The sequence below is a fragment of the Tribolium castaneum genome, chromosome 3, assembly GCF_031307605.1.
Source record: "Tribolium castaneum strain GA2 chromosome 3, icTriCast1.1, whole genome shotgun sequence".
In the NCBI taxonomy this organism is placed as follows: domain Eukaryota; kingdom Metazoa; phylum Arthropoda; class Insecta; order Coleoptera; family Tenebrionidae; genus Tribolium; species Tribolium castaneum.
In genome coordinates, this window is record NC_087396.1 from 11300532 (window position 1) to 11316113 (window position 15582).

At 39.7% G+C, this 15582-nt stretch overlaps 5 protein-coding genes across 12 annotated transcripts; 4 read left to right on the top strand and 1 right to left on the bottom strand.

The window, feature by feature from the left end:
* Positions 1-61: 61 nt before the first annotated feature.
* Positions 62-1835, top strand: PheRS-m (Phenylalanyl-tRNA synthetase, mitochondrial). The gene has a single exon (XM_969607.5). The coding sequence runs from the start codon at positions 457-459 to the stop codon at positions 1744-1746; it is 1290 nt and encodes a 429-aa protein (XP_974700.2). The 5' UTR covers positions 62-456; the 3' UTR covers positions 1747-1835.
* A 119-nt stretch (positions 1836-1954) lies between these two features.
* Positions 1955-9345, top strand: LOC663588 (synaptosomal-associated protein 25). 8 transcript variants are annotated; one of them, XM_015981771.2, is made up of 8 exons: positions 1955-2112; positions 2410-2502; positions 2557-2598; positions 5167-5215; positions 5509-5557; positions 6784-6901; positions 6963-7236; positions 7880-9345. In XM_015981771.2, the coding sequence occupies exons 2-8, from the start codon at positions 2441-2443 to the stop codon at positions 7940-7942; spliced, it is 657 nt and encodes a 218-aa protein (XP_015837257.1). In that variant the 5' UTR covers positions 1955-2112; positions 2410-2440; the 3' UTR covers positions 7943-9345. The 8 variants fall into 8 exon arrangements, with proteins under 8 accessions (XP_015837257.1, XP_015837256.1, XP_015837258.1 ...); XM_015981770.2 differs by having other exon boundaries at positions 8160-9345; XM_015981772.2 differs by lacking the exon at positions 5509-5557 and having other exon boundaries at positions 8160-9345.
* Positions 9311-12218, bottom strand: LOC663604 (adenylate kinase 7). The gene is made up of 9 exons (XM_969644.4): positions 11953-12218; positions 11475-11900; positions 11319-11429; positions 11098-11264; positions 10876-11047; positions 10547-10825; positions 10237-10500; positions 10025-10189; positions 9311-9979 (listed from the first exon to the last, which is right to left on the bottom strand). Exons 1-9 carry the CDS (start codon positions 12097-12099, stop codon positions 9353-9355), a joined length of 2358 nt encoding a protein of 785 aa, XP_974737.3. The 5' UTR covers positions 12100-12218; the 3' UTR covers positions 9311-9352.
* A 105-nt stretch (positions 12219-12323) lies between these two features.
* On the top strand, positions 12324-14157 carry Psn (Presenilin). Its single transcript, XM_962046.4, has 7 exons — positions 12324-12694; positions 12744-12953; positions 13058-13278; positions 13325-13423; positions 13470-13691; positions 13738-13850; positions 13899-14157. The coding sequence occupies exons 1-7, from the start codon at positions 12324-12326 to the stop codon at positions 14052-14054; spliced, it is 1392 nt and encodes a 463-aa protein (XP_967139.2). The 3' UTR covers positions 14055-14157.
* A 620-nt stretch (positions 14158-14777) lies between these two features.
* On the top strand, positions 14778-15446 carry LOC663622 (uncharacterized protein). Its single transcript, XM_015981769.2, has one exon. The coding sequence runs from the start codon at positions 14778-14780 to the stop codon at positions 15444-15446; it is 669 nt and encodes a 222-aa protein (XP_015837255.1).
* The last annotated feature ends 136 nt before the right edge of the window (positions 15447-15582 follow it).

Below are 15582 nucleotides of genomic sequence, written 5' to 3' on the forward strand. Positions count from 1 at the left end.
CAGGTCTTCAATTCAATTTTTTTCTTTGACAACTCAAGCGCATGCGTGCGCATTTTTTCAATTTGACAAATGACGTTTCGAAAAAATTCAACAAAAAAGACAAAAAGTGACTGGAAATTGTCTCAGAATATCCAAATGTGTAAAAGGGGGTCTTGGGCTAGGTAACTATTGCAGTTTTAAAAACGGGGATGATGTTTTTTGGAATAAGTGTTGGTTTCGATTTTTTAATTTCTGACTACGATCATAATGCCTTTCGAATTTGCCTTCGACGGTGTTGTTTGTTAAAAAGAATGATTTGGGATAACATATAATAGAATACAATTGCAACGAGTGATTTTATCTCGTTTTTTGTTTTTAATTTTTTTGCGCCAAATTAGAGGCGCACGCGCTGTAGACTTTTTTGCCTTCAAATTCGAAGGTTATGTAAGGTTAGGAATGTGATGACAGGTCTTTAAAATGTTGAAAACTCTAAATATTAGCAATTTCCAAATCATCAGATGTCTCACATCATCTGTAAAACCCGAAATCCAATCTCATTTAACATTACTAGAAACCACATATGCTAAAGACGACTTCACGAATGTCACCGATAAAATCGCCTCGCACTTGGGTCGCAATCTCCACACAAAAGAACACCACCCCCTTAGCCACGTGCGTCAAAGAATTGTAAATTATTTCTACAAAAATTTTGTCAACGGCCGCGGAAACCCAACTTTCTCAGTGTATGACGCCCTGCCCCCGGTGGTAACCGTAGACCAAAACTTTGATAGCTTACTGACCCCCAAAGACCACCCGTCCCGCTTGAAAAGCGACTGTTATTACCTAAACCGGGACTATTTATTGCGGGCGCATATGACGGCCCACCAGTCGGAGCTGATGAGGGCCGGTTTGAACAACTTTCTAATGATTGGAGACGTCTACAGACGGGACGAAATCGACAGAACGCACTACCCGGTCTTCCACCAGGTGGACGCAGTTCGTCTGAAGACACGAGACGAGTTGTTCCCCAAAGAGCAAAGCTTGGAGATTTTTGAGGTGGGCAACAACACCCAGAGCACCGGAACCCAGCAGAAACAGGCGTGTCACACTCTGGAAGCGGTCAAGTTGATGGAACACGAACTGAAAACGACTCTGGCAGGCCTTGCCAAGGAGCTGTTTGGGGAGACAATTGAGTACAGGTGGATTGATACATATTTTCCGTTCACTCAACCGTCATGGGAGCTGGAGGTGTTTCACGAGAACAACTGGTTAGAACTGCTGGGATGTGGGATAATGAGACAGCCCATTTTAACCAACTCTGGCATTGTGGACAGGATTGGCTGGGCGTTCGGGATCGGGCTTGAAAGGGTCGCAATGTGTTTGTATAAAATACCCGATATTCGGCTCTTCTGGTCCAAAGACACTGGGTTTTTAAACCAGTTTAAAGTAAAATATGACGAAGACGTTACTTATAGACAAATCAGTCAATATCCACAATGTATCAACGATCTCAGTTTTTGGCTACCACAAGATAGGGAATTTTCGAGTAATGATTTCTACGACTTGGCCAGAAACATTGGAGGTGATACAATTGAACAAGTAGTTTTAGTGGACGAATTCACGCATCCAAAACTTGGGAAAACGAGTCACTGTTACCGCATTATCTACCGGCATATGGAAAAAACTCTGGTCCAGGCCGATGTCAATGTAATTCACAGCGAAATCGCCAAAGTTGCAGCCTCCACATTGGGAGTCCAGATTAGATAATGTCACAGTTAATCCCTATTTAATTAAGCAGCATATTGTTGCTCAAATAATTGTAAAATATTGCGAAATAAAGATTACATTTTAGGCAAGTGTTGGTTTTTATTTTACCCAAAAACGAGGGAGAAATACTATGAAATTTGTATTTCCCTCCATAGTGGTATTGGATCATGTGCAGAAGCGCTAAGTTCCTCCGCATCTCCCTTCCTGCTCCACTCAGTTGGCTGTTGTCATTCAAATGCGATAACCCTTTGACAGTTGTCCTGTCAAGGTGTTATGTGAAATAAAATTCCCAGTGTTGTTTATTACTGCTGAATTAGCCCAAGAATCGTTTAGGAACCCCCTAGTGCGTGTTACTCCCAGCCTAGCGTAAGTAGCAACGTTTCTCTCATGTAACGCACCATCAGGCATTTCCGTCCGGGCGCCGTGTCTTGTTCGAAGCGGGTGTCATAGGATGCTTTGGTGATTCATTTTTGCAAAAAAGATGATGTCATGAGATGCAAATATCGCAAATTTGGCTATTTTTGAAAATTCGAGAACGCGCCCGTCTTGGTTCCCTTAACGCGATTATTGATTTTCTCGGGTCAAACAATGTAGAGTACAGTCCCAAGCAAAAAAGATTGTGCGTCGTCTGGTTTTTGTCAGTTCTGTCATTCTTGATCGTAGAAAATGCCGGCACCTGCACCAGTCGCCGAAAATGGGGCCCCCCGAACCGAGCTGCAGGAGCTCCAGCTCCGGGCTGGGCAAGTCACCGATGAGGTAACACCTGGCGTAATTATGCACCACCTGATTAACATATTCAATCATTTGCAGTCTCTGGAGAGCACCCGGCGCATGTTGGCACTGTGTGAAGAGGTAAATATCCGCCCCCTTGCTGTACCCACCCAGATCCATACCGATAATCTTAATAATTCTCTCTAGGTGACTTATCCCTAATGTAATTTCGTGATAAATGAACCGAGTTGGGGTGTCAGGATCTTGTTTATTTTTAGTTGACTTTCGTAAAACTCATCCCTTCTTTGCTCTAAGTGTTGCAATTACCATACAATGATGGCATAGTTTGATCAGTGAGATAAGAGTAAATTGTTTGGTAATTGTTTTGGTGTATCTCTGTGCTGCATGTCTTGCACTGTCTTTTCTGTCCTCTGATTCGACTCAACCGGTGCAGAGCAGGACTACCGTGGGGCGAGCTCTGCTGAAGAATGCGGCGGGGTTTCGGGGACGGTTGCGGTGTGCTTACATGGACTCGATGTTGTGGTAGCGGTAGCCCTGCAAGTGTGCCTGTGTTTGTGCTGTGTTATTACGTGTACAGATATGAGAAATACCCACACGCACTTTTGCACACACACACTCGCAGACTACAGTTGAATATTTGATTCCCGACCACCGCCACCTCAAACACCGGCTCCAGAAAAATGATCATACAGAGATCTATTAAAACAACTAAACTGAAAAGGGCTTCTACACTTCGTTTCTGTTTTATTGCTGGCTTTGTAGTTTTTTCGAAATTTATATCGTAATGCAAATTAGTGTTCATAGCGTTTTTCTCGTAATAATTCATAATATTCAACCTTGCTAACCGATAGTCATCTTTTCGTAACTACTTATTGGTGTTTTGTTTTGTCTGTCAGTAAACTTGTTAGATCCGTTCATGTTTAATTATTTTTTATGGATATGGCTGTTTTTATTAATATTTCGTGTAAAGATTTGGAGATTACTTTTTATGCTTATATCTAATATTCTGAAGTCTTTAACCGTTTCATTATGGATATTGAAGAACAAACATAATCATGAGAAGCCGTGATGGGAACATTTTGTTATATTCACGTGCAGTTACATTAAGATTTTGTTTAATTAAACCCGTTTTTAAGTGTTTATTTTTGTTTCAGTGAGAAAAAAAATCATTGCAAAAAACATCTATTGAATTGTTAATCTTGTGTAAACGTTTATAACGTAAAAACTTTAATATTTTAACTGTAGTTAAAATCCGGTTAGAAAGAACTAATCCAGCTCTCAGTTCTCTGGAATGCTTTAAAATAGCCATTTCAGATTTTGCATTTTTAATACGTTAAGAATTACTTCCGCCAAATTATTAAAAAAAAAATCAAATATTAATTAGGAGAAATCGCTCGTATGCGCTGATTGTTACAATTTTACGGTTTAAACAGACCTGAAATCGAAAATACTTTATGCTGTTGTTGGTAATTTCTATGAACTTTATTAGGGTGTAGTAATACATTAATTTTCTAGCTTAGTTTACTTGAAAAAAATCATAATTTGTTTGTTCTTTAAAAAAAAAAATGTAATTTTGAAAATGCAAAATTGAAATTACTATTTAAAAACGTTCTTCAGATGTGAGAAAATAAACAAGTTTCGTTTTTTTCTATGCCAGTTCTGTTATTTCTTATTTTAGTATCATCTTATCGCATTCTGTATAATTTTTTTATCGTTTTTGTGGAAATGAAAATGACTGAAGATTTGAACTGGTTTTTGAGAAACTCGGCTTTTTGGCTATTGTCAAATGTCTACAATCAGTTTCTCTTTAGAAGAAAACTGAAAAGTATGTGGTGCCTATTGATCTTAAATTCGTTGGTCACTTTCCTGTTCTAAAATTAAAAATAAAAAAAAAATTCGCCTACATTCGCACCCTAAAAAAACCTAAAGAAGCGGAAAAAGTGTAATTTTGTTGGACAGTACAACAGAAATGAATTGTAGAAGTTTTGCGTGTTCATTTAATTTTTTTATTTTATGGTTATACAGTAAGGTGATCCTGTTGAAACCCTCATGTGTCGCGACTCGCGCGCCTCTATCATAGCTTATCGTACATCCTCCTCCAGCTTGCCGGGCTACCCATTCCACTCGCTCTCTAACTTCCTCTCTATAAATCTCTTCTCTATCTCTTCGAACTGAACAAATAATATACTGAGTGCTTATCTGTAGCGGGCGTGTACCACTTAACATCTATACTAACAAACAGTGTACACTTGTTTTGTGCTGCTGTAGAGCAAGGAGGCTGGAATCCGAACCTTGGTCGCTCTTGATGACCAGGGAGGTGAGTCTCTCTCCACTCACTCTATCATACTTAACCCAAATATCATTTAACCCAAGATCCGTCATTGTGACTCAAATTTTTGTGTATACCTCATCATATTCACGCACGGCTGTGACTTAAGTCACGAGCTGTGGCGCCATCCATCATCATTTTAAATGTGATGTATTTTACATGGATACAGACTGATATACATTTTGCATTCCCACACGTTTTGCATGCTATGGTGGCTTTAGCTTGTCTTACTGCTTTCACTACTTGTGTGTTATTCTGCTTCATTCCACATCTTTTTTGATATTTATCTGGGTGTTGTGGTTTAGTGGTGTGCTGTGTATTGTCGTGTAAGTATGCTACTAGCCACTGTGATGTTGTAGAGTACCGATGCCGGCGCCAAGACTATGGAAATGCTCCACCATCAAGGCGGTAAGCACTCGAAGTGTCCAGGTGTTGATTAACCATTGCTTTATTGGGGATTTAATTGCAATGCGCTCTTTCTCGCAAAGACCGTGTTGAGTTTGTTTTCATTTTTTACACCTGTGGTGGGCTAACAGGTCTCTGTTTGGTGGATTAACTTATCTATAGGTGTCGAAGGGACTAACAACGCCAGTCGGGCTAACACATTAGCTTGTGTTCGCCCAACTGACTCACTTATTTAACGGGGAGAACATGGTGAGAACGGACGCAGGTTACCAAGCTGATTGTCTTGATGTTTGTAGAGCCACGAGGTCGGGATGAAAACCCTGGTCATGCTGGATGAACAGGGCGGTAAGCATACTATCTAGTCTCGCTGTGTCTCTCTTTATATTCCAATTCACCCACAATTAACTGAACAATTCTCACTCCTTAGATCCGAACCACACGACATTCTCAGTTGAACTTTTGCCCTCCCAATCTTACCTGACGATACAGATTTATGACACAGTCTCTTAGTTGTGCAGGGCGAGAGGATTACAAAAAAGCCGGTAGTTAATAATTGAAGGCCGTTAATTAAATGCTCGATTTCAATAGGAGTTTGTGTTTGATTTATGCTCGAAGAAGTTTCTAACTTCCTCTCCAGGCATACATTTTCGCTTGAACTACTTCCTAAATTGTCCAGAGGGTTATTGGATTGGATTTGGACGCATTATTGAACTTTACTAAGAATATTTTTTATTTATTGTTTGCTAAAAACCCGACATCCTCGGGAAATATTTTAGTGAATAATTAAGGAGCATTTTTTATTTAAAAAAAATGTCAATACGGTGTTTAATTTATTTATTGTTCTCGTACTGTTTGTTTTTTATGAAATATGTGGAATTCTAAAATATTTATCGCACGGAGGCGCTTAAAAATCGAACGACAGCAGCCAGCCGGGCGTAAAATAAAACGATTCGAGGGACGGATAAGTAAGGAAATGTGTACCCAAATCGTCCTGCACAACTTTCCCATATCCTCCTAAAACTGAAACGTGTCCAAAACAAATCAATGAAGTACAGTCAGCAGTTGAAATGCTTTCGTCTCTTAAAATTTACCTACATTATAAAAATTTTACTCGAATGTCTCGAAACGAAAGCACTTCAGCGTGAACCTTCATCAATAAAAATAACGTTGTAATGGATAATATAATACATGATTCAAAGACAACAACATACATGAAGGATTAACACTGTCGAAGTAAGTTAACACTAACTCACATAACCGTTAAACGTGTATATTTCACACTGTCAGTTCTCTTATTATATTTCCCAGCTCAGGTCGTTCTTATAAACATCTCGAGTAGCATGAATTTTACTGAATACTAGTCTGCTTACTAAAACATCTAGAACTGTAGTGCATTAACCGAGTCCCTGACCTGGATTCGGGGATTCCCGAGTAGAATAGTGGCATGTGCATGCGGTTTGTTCCAACTCTGACACACACATCAAACGCATACACATTTCAAACTATAGCGAGTTAATGTGCTAAATCGCCTCGGACTCGTCCAAATGCTTATTGAAGTCGATATTGCGCAGAGCAACTGGACCGTATCGAGGATGGCATGGACCAAATCAACGCCGATATGCGAGAAGCCGAAAAGAACCTCACGGGGATGGAAAAATGTTGCGGACTGTGCGTTTTACCATGTCAGAAGTGAGTCCTTCAGGCGATCTAGATTTGTATACGACACGAGATTTGTTTTATTTTATCGCAGAGGGTCGTCGTTTAAAGAGGACGAAGGCACTTGGAAGGGTAACGACGACGGAAAAGTCGTGAATAATCAGCCGCAGAGAATGATGGACGATCGCAACGGTCTTGGGCCGCAGGGAGGATACATCGGACGTATCACAAACGACGCACGCGAGGAAGAAATGGAAGAAAACATGGGACAGGTTAATACCATGATCGGAAATTTGCGCAACATGGCCATCGACATGGGCTCAGAGTTGGAGAATCAAAACAGACAGGTCGATCGTATCAATCTCAAGGTAACTACGGCCGATTTTTACAAGTTTTCGTTCGATATTGTGCTAGCACTGGATTTTATCTTAATTTAATTAAACGCTAACGGTGGTAAGTATGTTAGTTACGAACTTGGAGGGGGGGTTTCTCAAATAAGAAGCACTGAACCAGTAATTTGGAAACGGCAACATGTCCACAAATATAAGTTTTCAACATAATCAAATACTAATTTTGCTAAAAGGGTTTCAAACACTATACAAATGATAATTAAAATAAGGCCGCTTGCAAAGAGAAGGAAATCACAGAAAAAAGGGCATGTTTTCTTTTCCAAATGACCCATTTAATGGTTGTTTGTTTTACTAGACAAATAAAAATGAAATTTTTGTGGTTGTGAGTTTGAGCAGCCTCGCCTGGCGCGTCGAGCTTTTTGAACCAGTGGGGTGTTTATTTGCGAGCACTGGAGCGTTAAATGCACTCTTTGATTGGTTTCTAAATATTTTCGTTTTATTTTTTTCAAAAAGCTTCTGCCGATTTGCGCTAGCATTTACGAATAATTTTCTGATGGATTTGCTTGTGAATTTTAATAATCTTGGTGTTGTTTGTTTACATTGCCGTTCACTTCACGACACTACATCTACTCGTACATTACCTACTAATGGTCCGAATCAGGGCGAGTCCAATGCAACAAGGATAGAGGTGGCCAATCAGCGTGCCCACGATCTCCTCAAGTAGACACACAACACAAAAACACTAATATTTTTACAGACTTTGATTGCAAGCCTGATCCGTTCCTGTTATTTTTCTACAATTGGAGAAACTTTAAGAAACGAAATTAACCGTTTTTGGTTGTTTTGACGCAATTTGCGCTTGTTTTATTAGTGTGGGGCCGGATCAGGTTGGGCTGTAGTTTTTTGTGATGGGGCACACTGGTTATATGTTTGTTGGTTAGGGTGAAAGCAACGAAACGCGCATTGCAGTGGCAAACCAGCGTGCCAACAAACTCCTCAAGTCCTAAGGGGAGTGGGACACAAGTCGCCTTTTATACTCTTCTATCAATTCTCAATGTTATGGCTTAGTGTTACTAGTTTACGAGTATTACTATAACATCATTATAATGTAATAGTTAATATTTAAAAAGTCATGGCCGGTTATTGCTGCATCCAGTAGAGCTAGCCGTTTAATATCTCGATTTTTCTAAATTAATTTAGCGATATGATGCAATGAATTACGTTCCTAATTATGCTCATTTCGTACACTTGTGAACGCTTAACATACACGTATTAGCTCTTTGTGAAACTGTCTAGTTAGGATGAAGCACAAAATTTGCACTCTTCTTGGATTAAATCCCAGTTCATGCAGGAAAAAACGGATGTTACTTATGCGATTTTCTCAAGGTGTGGTGCTAATTGCCGGCGCTTACTTAGCTCTAGTACATAACTTGTACCAAGTATTCATATACCTACTAAATGTGATGTGAGTTTTTTTGGAAGATTGAAGTTGTTGAGTCCACATTGTACATAAGGTTGTCGCTGTAACTGTATATATTGTTGGTATATGCACTAGAATCACAAGGAACTTGCCCTGTCGGTTAGCTCAGTTTCGAAACTATCAAAAATTGATTTGTTGGGGGCGAGTTCAGAACGAATTGTTTTTGTTGATGTTTGGAACAGTTTATAAAAAATTGTTAGGGGAACAGGACCGGAAGCCTGAAAGGCATGCAGCCTTTTTTTCTAGTTAAAATGCAATCACTGTGATTAGTCATATCCAAATTGTTCCCAAACGGGTGTGAATATTTTTGTCCTGACATCTTCCATTATTTAAAAGTTTCTGTTTTTAATTATGTACAGTATTTAAGTTTTAGTGCTAGTTTTTTGATAGTGTTAAGATGGACGAGTGATATTTAATTAATAAGAAATGATAAAGACGTTACGTCATCGAAATGCTCAAAGCATCTTGGTGAAGTGACTGAAGATGCATTTTAATTTATTGTCTTAGCAAAATAGACAAGCTTCTTAGTCATTTGGCATTCAATCGATGATAGTAATAAATTATTTATATTATTGCATAAACATGTATTCTAATAATGTATAGAGTAGGTAATTTCAAATTACAAAATAAAATGTATTATTCAAAAATCGTCTTTCAATCAAATGCCTCGTTCTCGTCAATAATTTTGTCAATGTATCCCCGAAACTCGGTGTAAAGATCCTCGCACTCGACATTGTACGAAGGATCAAACATTTTACCCTCGGGATTTTCTTTGAAAAGATATTCAGCAAGAAAATCAACTGGATCATCCGGTTTCAACGTAGCTAGTTCTATCAAACCTTTAGTTAGAATCGGAAATACGTATTTCATCAAATAGTGTCTCAAAGGTTCGCTCTGGGCCACTAAAATCTTCTCTTCTTCCATTTGCAACTTTTCAAGCATTTCTGACCAAGCTTCCATTTTATTCTTGCGCTCGTCTTCCGCTTTTTCCAATTCGAGTTGTTTATTCAGCTCTTCTTTCTCCAAAGCTAATTGTCTCTCCTGTTCTTGTATTCTCCTCAACTCTTCTTCTTCCTCTGGTGTTAAACCGAAAGTGGACGGTGGACCCATTTGATTAGCTATGAGAGAAAAGGCTTCCTCATTATCATCGTCTTTAACTTCCACAAGTAATATATCAATTTCCAGCTCATCAAAATAATTCAAAACAGTGTTTTCATCAGTGTTGTTCTCGCGAAACTCCTTCAGTCTTTCCAAAATTACTTCTTCAGCGTAAGGAGTGTCCTAATAAAGTTGATAAATTTTTTAAAATAATTTTATTTGCCCCACCCTTATTTCTTCCTCTTGCATTTTCATGATCCTTTGGGTAATAAATTCATCAGTGGCCACCAAGCCGACAACAAGGTTGGGCAAAACTTTTTCGGCAAAGTCTGGAGCTTCCATTTCTTCTTCTTCGCCCCCTATGTTTTCACCTTGCCCGAAAAGTTCTTTGGCCTATAAAATATTGCACAAAAATGCCATAATTTCTCTTAAAACAGTACTTGAGCCGGCAAGCGAGGGTAATCATCGAGGACGTAACCCCGATTTTGGCAAAAGTTTTTCGCCAAATACGATCGTAATAACCCGGTGATGTAATCATCAGGGATTTTCTCAATCCCAGCTTCCATAAACAGTTCCATTTCTCGTATTTGCTCCAAAATTTGTTGCGGGTCTTCTTCGTCTTCCACCTCTTCTTCCAGTTCCTCTTCGCCAAGGTACTCGGTTTCTTCCAATTTGGGTTTTTCAGGCCTTATGAGACTTTCTTTCTAAATAAAAAAACCTAACGAAAAGTGTAAACATGTTAAGCAATACCCAAATTTTTATGTAATCTTCCAACATTGTGGGAATTGAGACATATTTGGAGTTATAATATTCGCACATTTTTTTCGCCAAGTGAGTTTTGCCGGAGCCGGGAGGCCCATGTATTATTATTTTCACAGGCCTTAGGTTTCGTTTTGTTGTAAATTCGCGGACCACTTGAAGCATGTTTTCAGCAATAGTTAATTCGCTCTGCCACTCTAATTGCAGATTTTCAACGAGAAACACCGGTTCCATGTTAAGATTAACAGTGCATCGCTCAAAAACAGTTTGCTAAAAATAAATTTTTGCGTAACTGTTGCACCAAGTTAGCAAATGATTACGGTCATGTTTTTGTAGAGGAAAGCTTCCTCGGACATGATATTCGCCACTTTTCCGTCACCTAAAGCCTTGCTTAAAGTTTTGATAAACTTTTTGAGAGTTGTCGGCGTTTGCTCGACTGCTAAAATATACTGAGGCTTCGGAGGCGCGTTTTCCATTAGCCCATGAAGGGCTCTGGAAAATTATTTTTTATTTAATATTAGTAGACTTTCTCACAATTCTACTTTGCTAAATCGCGGACGTGGATAAAAGGAATTTTGTTGTTGCCGTTATCAAAAATTGGCAAGACTTCATTGTACCATGCCGTTTTGAAAAAAAAGTCCAAAATATCTTCTTCTTCGCCATACGTCAGGCCGGTGCATACAACATACGTTTTTAATTTGTCTTTATACTGAATCAAATTGAATTAAAACAATAAAAATTCTGACTGTTCTACGCGATTTACTTGTTGCCCAATTTTTATAACTTCTTTTTCGCAAGCGTAATGTTCCTTATAATTAGGATGTGGCCTCCGTTTCCTATAGTCCACTTCCGAAAAAGGCAAGTCCGGGTCATCCTGAAACATGTAATTAACAAATCACAAAAACTGAACTAAAATTACGGGGTCTAATGGCTTTGTCAATCCCCAGGTCATGATGGTCGAAATGAGAATAAAAATCTTGGTTTCGTTAAACTGCTCGTAGGTTTTCGGCCCGATTTTACTAATATCATTTAACTGTTCTGTAAGAATAGACAACGTTTTGAGCGCCTTTTCAATTTGTTTCGGATATTTCGTAATGTCGTAAATTATGAAGCCACACTTTAGGATCTTTTCGCGAAAATCTTCATCATCTTCGCTGAGGGTGTAAAGAATGTCTTCGGACGGTTCTTTATAAACCGAGGTAAGTGTGCCGATGAATTCGTATTTGTCTTTGGGGAGGTCTTGCATGGCGGGCTTTACCGCCGCTGCTTCCTCTCCCGGGGCCTCCTCGCCTGGGCCCCCTTGCCTCATCAGCTTGGACAATCCATAAATTTGGTCCGTTATGTACTGAAAGTCAGGGGAGTTGTGCAAAAGATGTAAAAGTTTTGTGAGATTTTACGGCCGAGATGTATTTGGAGTGATAAGAATCCACATGGTTGATAAAAACTTTGTAAGGTTTGTACACTTCAGGTTGTTCGGAGTCTTCGGGTTGGTCTCCTCCGGCCAGTTCCTCAACCGGAGTTTTTGCAAGCGAGACATCTGACATTTTAGTTTAAAAATGTTTGACAACGTTTCCAAAAAAATCAAAATTAAAAAAAGGAGAAATGGCGCCAATTATCGATTCAAAAAGTGTAAGGTTTCGTGCGCTCTGTGCTCATAGGACCCGCTGCGCCAGTCACTTCTGACAGCTGACGCCTGTCAAAACTTTCTGTGTAGATACATTTATTTTTTTTGTTGAGTTTTCCCCGTCAATTTTTCACTGAAAATTGTATGTCTGAGAGTGAAAGCGAGTTTGCGTCAGTGTCCGAGAAAACCAGGCTGATGGACGGACATGTGGAGACGAACGGAAGTGGCAATTCGCTGTCGGGTGACTCGAGGGTAGGTCCTGAGGGCTCTCGCAAACGGAGGTCCCGCAGGCTACCCGAAGACGACGATGTTCCTGAAGCCCAGATAGTCACCGGGGGCAGCAGTCGGCCCCCACCTGTAGATTACGAAGTCGCAGAACTCAGAGACGAGGAGGAAGAGTTGAAATACGGGGCCAAGCACGTTATTAAGCTGTTTGCCCCCGTGTCTCTGTGCATGGTGGTGGTAGTCGCGACTATAAGTGCTGTGAACTTCTATTCCGTCAAAGATATGTATTTGTAAGGACATTGGCTCTTTGAGGGGTCCCTGGTTATTGTGGGCTTGCAGGGTTTATACTCCGTTCCATGAAGAGAGTTCAGACACCAGCACGAAGGTCTGGAATGCGGCGGCCAATTCGCTGATTCTGATGGCTGTTATTGTAGTAATGACTGTCTTGCTGATTGTGTTATATAAATATAGGTGTTACAAGACAATTCATGGATGGCTGATCCTCTCGTCTTTAATGTTGTTAACCGTCTTTTCGTACCTTTATTTGGAGTAAGCAAGTGGCCTCTGGCTGAAATTAAGTTGGAAATACGAGTTTGGAGTTACCAACTTAATTTCAGAGTCAAACTTAGTTATTAACAGTTCATTGGTTTAAGGGAAATTCTGAGAGCTTACAATATTCCCATGGATTACCCCACAATAGTGTTACTGATGTGGAACTTCGGTGTGATGGGCATGGTGTGCATTCACTGGCAAGGCCCTTTGGTTCTCCAACAAGCTTACCTTATTTTTGTTGCGGCCCTTATGGCTCTAGTTTTCATAAAATATCTTCCAGAATGGACAACGTGGGCTGTTCTAGCTGTGATTTCAGTCTGGGGTATGGCTTGCCTACCCCAAAGCTCCACTAATCCGTCTTATTACAGATTTAGTCGCTGTGTTAATGCCCAAGGGCCCTTTGAGAATACTCGTCGAAACAGCTCAGGAACGAAACGAACAAATTTTCCCCGCTTTGATTTATTCTTGTAAATCGCAACAGCATTTTTTCGTTTAGTGATTTTAATTTTGTAGCAACTTATATGTATGCTTATACCAGCATGGCCACCCCTTCAAACGACGAGAACCCCCCTCGGGGGGCTGCAGCCCGATCGTCTGCTGATTCAACCGAGGAACACGGTTTTACGCAAGACTGGGTTGATAATCATTCTAGTAGAGTTGCCCAAAGACGGTTGGAAGTGCATGACGTTCCGCGGGGAGCCCCCCGGACGCAAATTCATCAAGAGGAGGAAGAACGTGCGTTGGGAAAATTTGAGTCCTGTTTTTTTATTAATTTTTTTAGGGGGCGTCAAGTTGGGTTTGGGTGACTTTATTTTCTACAGCGTTTTGGTGGGGAAAGCGTCGTCTTACGGGGACTGGAATACCACCTTAGCCTGTTTCGTGGCCATTCTTATTGTTAGATTTTTCCATAGTTAGGTTTTTTTTCTAATTGTTTTTTTATAGGGACTTTGCCTCACGTTACTTTTGTTGGCGATCTTCAAAAAAGCATTGCCAGCGCTTCCGATCTCTATTACCTTTGGTCTGATTTTTTATTTCGCAACCAAAGAAATAGTTAGTCCCTTTGCTGACAGTTTAGCAAACGAACAAGTATTTATTTAGCTACTTGCTATTTTATCAAGTGAAAACTCTAATTTAATAATTTAGGTTTTACGATTTTTTTTTCTGTAATTTTATTAATAAAAATTAATATTTATAATCGTCACTTGTATTGTAAAGTCTCCACAACACTCTCCTCTTGTAGGTTCCAAGGGACGTAGTCGGGACATTGCACGGGGAAAACTTTCGCTGTGTGGCATTTAGTGCACGTCCAAATTGAACGTTTTTTCTTTATTCTCACTTTGCATGTAATCCCCGCCAACAACAAAGAGCGGCAGCCTTTGCAAATCGTTCTTTTTACTTCAATGTCCCTAAAAATAATAATCAGACGAGAAAAAAATTCATTAAAAAGCATTACATTCTCTGGACAGCTTTTTTCGATATTGCGACTGCAAGATTGCTGTACATTACGGACGCTAAATGATTTGTTTCATTCTCTGTTGCAATTGCATTACACGCCTAAAATTACCATTTTACAACCGGTTCATTTTTTCACACTTAAATTAAACAGACCTGGTATAGATAATTAAGTCTTTGGAGGTTGTCTTTCCCCGCACATTTTTTAATTTTAGTTGAGTTATTCGTGGATTCCATGACATAACCTTACCTTTTGCTTTCCAAAATTGTGCTGGTTTAATATGGTGCAATCGTGGGTATTTAACGCTACAAAAAACCACTAAAAGTTTAATTCAAACACCTCACTTTGTAGATTTTTATACCTACAAAATGAATTTTACCTGGGCTGAGAAATACCCTGAAGTGCACAAGATGTGCACTTTGTTCACCTTAACAGAACTGAGTAACCCTCTGAAATATTCATATAAGTCGCTACCTGCCTTTCTTCAAGACGGCCCCCAGTGTGGTTTGGTCGCCCTTGCAATTTATTCGGGGAATCCCAGCACGGCGTCGGTACAGTCACTGCTACAAACCGCCAAAAACGAGGGGTTCACCAACAACGGGGAGATGTTTAGTGTTCAAAATATGGCCACTTTGGCCCAACTAAGTTTAAAATCGACGTGTGTTCAAGTTTACTCAGGTTTATTAAATACAAAAGAAATCAAAGAACTTTTGCTCAATGGTGCCAATTTGCTAGTGCCTTACGATACTGACAAAAACAATTCTCCGGGTCTATTGAACGGTCATAAGGCACACTGGGCTATAATTAGCGGGGCTGTGGAGACTGAAAGTGATTTTTACATAATAGCAAGGCATGGGAAGGCCGTAAACGTGGCCATTTGGAAATTGTCGGACTTATCTCAGAGCAATGCACAGTTAAATGAAGTCGGGACGTACCAGAAACAACCAAATATTAACTTTAAGTTGCCACAAGGGGGCATTCAAGGGGATATGGGGCTTAAATGTAAATCTGTAATTTTGAGACAAAATACATTATAGCATTTATTTTCACGAAGTGTGACGGTTTGTTCAGTTAATTTTACGCTTTATTTGCTGGGAAAGTGGTGGTTTGGTGGAAAAAGTGTTCCAATAAAGAAAGAAACAGAATTTATTAGTTTCACTTTCACAATTTTTG

Coding starts and splice junctions, on each gene's coding strand:
- LOC663604 (XM_969644.4), bottom strand. CDS start 12,099: ATGTCAGATGTCTCGCTTGCAAAAACTCCGGTTGAGGAACTGGCCGGA. Junction 11,901..11,952: donor ACTCCAAATACATCTCGGCC/GTAAAATCTCAC, acceptor CCTGACTTTCAG/TACATAACGGACCAAATTTA. Junction 11,265..11,318: donor TTATAAAAATTGGGCAACAA/GTAAATCGCGTA, acceptor AATTTGATTCAG/TATAAAGACAAATTAAAAAC.
- Psn (XM_962046.4), top strand. CDS start 12,324: ATGTCTGAGAGTGAAAGCGAGTTTGCGTCAGTGTCCGAGAAAACCAGG. Junction 12,954..13,057: donor TTTTCGTACCTTTATTTGGA/GTAAGCAAGTGG, acceptor CATTGGTTTAAG/GGAAATTCTGAGAGCTTACA. Junction 13,424..13,469: donor CCCCGCTTTGATTTATTCTT/GTAAATCGCAAC, acceptor TTAATTTTGTAG/CAACTTATATGTATGCTTAT.
- LOC663588 (XM_015981770.2), top strand. CDS start 2,441: ATGGGGCCCCCCGAACCGAGCTGCAGGAGCTCCAGCTCCGGGCTGGGC. Junction 2,599..5,166: donor TGTTGGCACTGTGTGAAGAG/GTAAATATCCGC, acceptor GTGATGTTGTAG/AGTACCGATGCCGGCGCCAA. Junction 5,216..5,508: donor AATGCTCCACCATCAAGGCG/GTAAGCACTCGA, acceptor TGATGTTTGTAG/AGCCACGAGGTCGGGATGAA.
- PheRS-m (XM_969607.5), top strand. CDS start 457: ATGTTGAAAACTCTAAATATTAGCAATTTCCAAATCATCAGATGTCTC.
- LOC663622 (XM_015981769.2), top strand. CDS start 14,778: ATGAATTTTACCTGGGCTGAGAAATACCCTGAAGTGCACAAGATGTGC.